Below are 3,644 nucleotides of genomic sequence, written 5' to 3' on the forward strand. Positions count from 1 at the left end.
GGCTGGGGGGGTCACCTCCTGAGCCCCCTTTGTGGGGTGACCATCCCTCACCCCCTTCTCTCTTGCAGGCCGGCCGCAGAGCGCTGAAGGACACCAAGTTCTGAGGTTTCCCAGCCTGTCTCCTCACTCCTCCTTGCTGCCTCACAGCTCAGCAACACCAAAGGGACTCGGGACCGCTGTGGGGCGTGCGGGGCAGAGGGAAGGGGATGGTGACATCAGTCCCCGAGGGACCCTGGCTCCCTGCTGCCTTCGTGGAGGGGAGAGGAGACCTTTTTAAAGTGTTTCTACTTGTAAATAAATTGTATTTTTCTCCTGCTGTTGGAGTCTTGTTTGTACAGGCAGGAACACCGTCGCACGTTCAAGGAACGTTTAGATTTTGTGGTGGGGGAGGTGGGTTAGTGAAAACTAGTGGTGATGGTTGGACTGGATGATCTTGTAGGTCTTTTCCAACCTTGGCGTTTCTGTGATTCTGCATTGCCCCCAGCACTGGGGCCAGGAGCAGCTTGATTCGTTACTGTGGGCTTTGTGCCATGCTTTGCCTTATCTTCCTCCTCCCAGTCCTCCCCCTTGTGCCCACCCCATCTCCTCCAAGCAATGCAGCACCCACAGCAGTTCTCTTTTCTCTCCTTTGTTTTATTTCTCTCCCTCAGCACCTCCCAGCTCCAGGAGCTGCTGCCTGCCCTAAAACTTGGCACACGGGGCCACCGTCAGCCTCACATTCCCTACACCCCACACTGTGTCACTGGGAGGGAGGTGACCACCCCCACCTGCAGTCAGATGCTCACGCCGGTCCAGTGCTGCCGCTCCCATACACACCGCTCAGCAGTGTGAAATGTGGCTTCTTCCTTCAGCCCCGTGGGCCCTGCTGCCTCCTCTGCTGTGCCTGTCGTGAGCTCGTGCCACGTGGGGCAGAATGAATGAACACCACAAACCAGAGCGTGCCCAGTCCCTGCCCCATAGCACAGCGGGGCCGAGTCTCTCTCTGCAGATCATTGCTGGGTTGGGGGGGTCCATCACTCCCCACAGGTGCTGCAGTGCTGCTCCACCTCTGCTGAGCTGAAGTACAGCCCGCAGATGGGGCACAGCACCGGGCTGCTGGCAGAGGAAAGCAGCTCCACCTCGGGGTCGGAGTCTTCCTCGCCACAGCGGGAGGCATGAGCGGGGAGCAGCGCTGTGCTGAAGGAACCTGTGGGGATGGGGGGAGAGGGGGTTGTGCCACAGCGTGGGGCTGAGCCCCCAGCGCTGCTCCATGCTTGTGCCCACCTCTCCAAGCACCCACCTGAGCAAATAGGGCACACAGCCATCTCCCCACTGCTGCTCTCCCCTCCGCTCGTGTTGTGGCCCTGCGTTCTTGCTCTCCTTCCTGGCCCAAGATTCCTGGTGAGAGGCTGAGGGGACCTGGGTGGAGGGGTTGTGGGGTGAGGATGTGCAGGGAAGCAAGAGAGGGAGCTGCTGGATCCCAAACACATTGGGAAGGGAGCGGCTCTGAAAGAGCAGCAAAATCAGAGCGAGGGTGGGAGAAGCAGAGTGATACAGAGATCCATTACCTGCCCACAGCTCTGCGAGCTCTCTGCTTGCTGCCTGACTGCTTGCGGGCGTGCTTGGGGGCTGCTGGGACTTCCAGTGCTGCACCTGCAGGAAAGCAAGAAGAGATCCTTCCTTCATACATCACTGCCACCGTTTTCTCAAGGTATGTCCTACCCTGCCCAGCTGAACCCTGGCTGCCAGGAGAGCCAGGATCCCTCCAGATCCACAGATCCCCTCACCTGAGCTCTCAGCGGGGCACCTCGGGGAAGGCACAGTGCTGAGGCCCTCACTCACCCCGTGCTGCAGGCTGTCCATGCTCTGTGCTGCTCCCCGGGTGGCTGGCACAAATTCGGGGTGGAGGTCTCACGACACGGCTCTGTGCTGCTGACAGCACCATGCGTGCCGGGCGGCTGAGATGTGCTGGGCTCCAGGCATGGGATGCAGCGCTGGGCTCCAGCTGCTGCAGGCTGCTCTTCAGCTGCTCCTCCTCCTGTGAGCTCCTGGGGGCAGAGAGTCGTTGCCCCCACTGCTCTGTGCCCCCCAGGGCTGGGCGACATCTCCCATGCAGGGAGGGATGTGGGCACGGAGAACTCAGAGCCCAGATCCCCGCAAATGCTGACTTAGAGTGAGGCAGAGCAGACCCCCAGGCTCATCCCACATCCATCCTTCAGCCCCACACACCGACCCCAGCGCCAGGGCAACTCACAGGCGCGCTTCTGCAGATGGAATCCGGCATAAGGAGGCAGGGCTGGAGTGCTGGGAGCTGCCCGTGAGCTCAGCGTCCTCCTGCAGGACCAGGCAACATCCCAACGTCTGCTCCGTGCTCCCCACTGTTGTGGGGCTGGAAAAGGAGCCCCGTTCCCACATCAACCTACCGCTGCAGGGTGGCACAGCTCGGGGTCCAGCGGTGTGCGCACGCGGATGAAGCAGAGCCCGAACTGCCCGTGGTGACAGAAGGGTTGGCTGCAGGTGAGCCGCAGGCGGTCCCACTTCTGTCCCGCTGCCAGCTCCAGGAAATCTGCTGTGGGATCATTGGGGGGCACAGGGTTATGGGGCAGCCCCACAAAACCTCTCTGCTGGACCTCTCGGAGAGAATGGGTTCAACTTTACCTTCTTTAAACATGCGGACGCCGCAGCGGTTGCGGTCCAGCTTGGAGTCGGCCGGTGTCATCAGCGTGACGCTGGGCACCAGGGTGACGTAGGGGCGGTCAAGAGGCCAAGAGGAGCGACCCACCTCGATCTGCAGGAAGGCGCAGCCCCAGTTCCCTGAATAAAAGCCCAGGGAATGAAATTCGGGGCTTGAGGAGCACATACTGCTCCTCCCAGGGCTTGGAGCACATCTGCTGTGCAATCCCTACCCACCACGAGCACCAACCATTCACTGCAGCCCCTGCAAAGGGCACAAGAGAAGGACGCTCATCCCCACCCCACAGCCTGAGCCCTGCATCCTCGTACCGACGTCGATGTAGCCGATGGGGACGGCTCTCTCCAGCTGCAGCTCCACCCTCAGCTGCCGGCTGCGCTCCTGGGGGCAGCTGAGCCAGGGCCGGTGGCCATCGGGGGACAGGAGGTTCTCCACTGGGTACCGGGGGTCCTGCAGGAGGGGAAACAGCACAGTGCTGCTCAGCTCCACGCCCTCATGGCTGCATCCAGGGATGGAGTGACACACGGAGAGCTCCACGCCCCCCACGACACACACCCCTGCAGGCTCAGACCTGGGAGGAGAAGGACACGATGTGGCTGATCTTCACCGGAGCCATCTGGTACCGTCCTGTGAGGTCAGCTCGTGGGGCTGGAAGGGAAAAGCGGCGGTGGGTGGGAGCTGTGCTCTCCCAGCACCACAGAGATCCCAGCCCTACCGCTGCCTCCCAGCCCCGTTCAACACTCAGTGTGCCCCATTTCCATCCTCCAGCCCCCCCACACAGCTCCACTCAGCCCCCAGTCCCACCTCCCAGCCACGTTCCACCCCAAACACCCCTCATTCCCACCTCAAGCCCTCCTCACACCCCATAGCTCCTCAACGCCCACCCCACACACCCCAGTTCTACATGCAGCCCCCAGCCCCATTCGCACCCCACATCTCCCCCATCCCACCCCCAGCCCCACTCAGCCCCCAG

General features: G+C 61.9%; 2 protein-coding genes across 7 annotated transcripts in view; one reads left to right on the forward strand and one right to left on the reverse strand.

Moving 5' to 3' along the window:
• Window positions 1–87, forward strand: part of NUMA1 (nuclear mitotic apparatus protein 1) — a 12,579-nt gene extending 12,492 nt beyond the window's left edge. The window contains exon 25 of the mRNA XM_031557526.1: window positions 69–87. Coding sequence (XP_031413386.1) covers window positions 69–87 — 19 coding nt within the window. The remainder of the gene's footprint in view (window positions 1–68) is intronic.
• A 504-nt stretch (window positions 88–591) lies between these two features.
• XRCC1 (X-ray repair cross complementing 1) overlaps window positions 592–3,644 on the reverse strand; it is a 3,444-nt gene continuing 391 nt past the window's right edge. For 3 of the 6 annotated variants that reach the window (XM_010726604.3, XM_010726603.3, XM_019610962.2), the window contains exons 2-10: window positions 3,243–3,319; window positions 2,983–3,121; window positions 2,638–2,793; window positions 2,403–2,548; window positions 2,234–2,313; window positions 1,822–2,027; window positions 1,548–1,632; window positions 1,280–1,398; window positions 592–1,186 (exon numbers count right to left, since the gene is read on the reverse strand). In XM_010726604.3, coding sequence (XP_010724906.1) covers window positions 1,014–1,186; window positions 1,280–1,398; window positions 1,548–1,632; window positions 1,822–2,027; window positions 2,234–2,313; window positions 2,403–2,548; window positions 2,638–2,793; window positions 2,983–3,121; window positions 3,243–3,287 — 1,149 coding nt within the window. In that variant the 5' untranslated portion in view covers window positions 3,288–3,319 and the 3' untranslated portion in view covers window positions 592–1,013. Of the gene's footprint in view, window positions 1,187–1,279; window positions 1,399–1,547; window positions 1,633–1,821; window positions 2,028–2,233; window positions 2,314–2,402; window positions 2,549–2,637; window positions 2,794–2,902; window positions 3,122–3,226; window positions 3,320–3,644 lie in introns of those variants that run through there. The other 3 variants (XM_010726605.3, XM_019610963.2, XM_010726606.3) reach the window with 3 other exon arrangements.

This window comes from Meleagris gallopavo, unplaced genomic scaffold (assembly GCF_000146605.3).
Source record: "Meleagris gallopavo isolate NT-WF06-2002-E0010 breed Aviagen turkey brand Nicholas breeding stock unplaced genomic scaffold, Turkey_5.1 ChrUn_random_7180001844183, whole genome shotgun sequence".
Taxonomy (NCBI): Eukaryota; Metazoa; Chordata; class Aves; order Galliformes; family Phasianidae; genus Meleagris; species Meleagris gallopavo.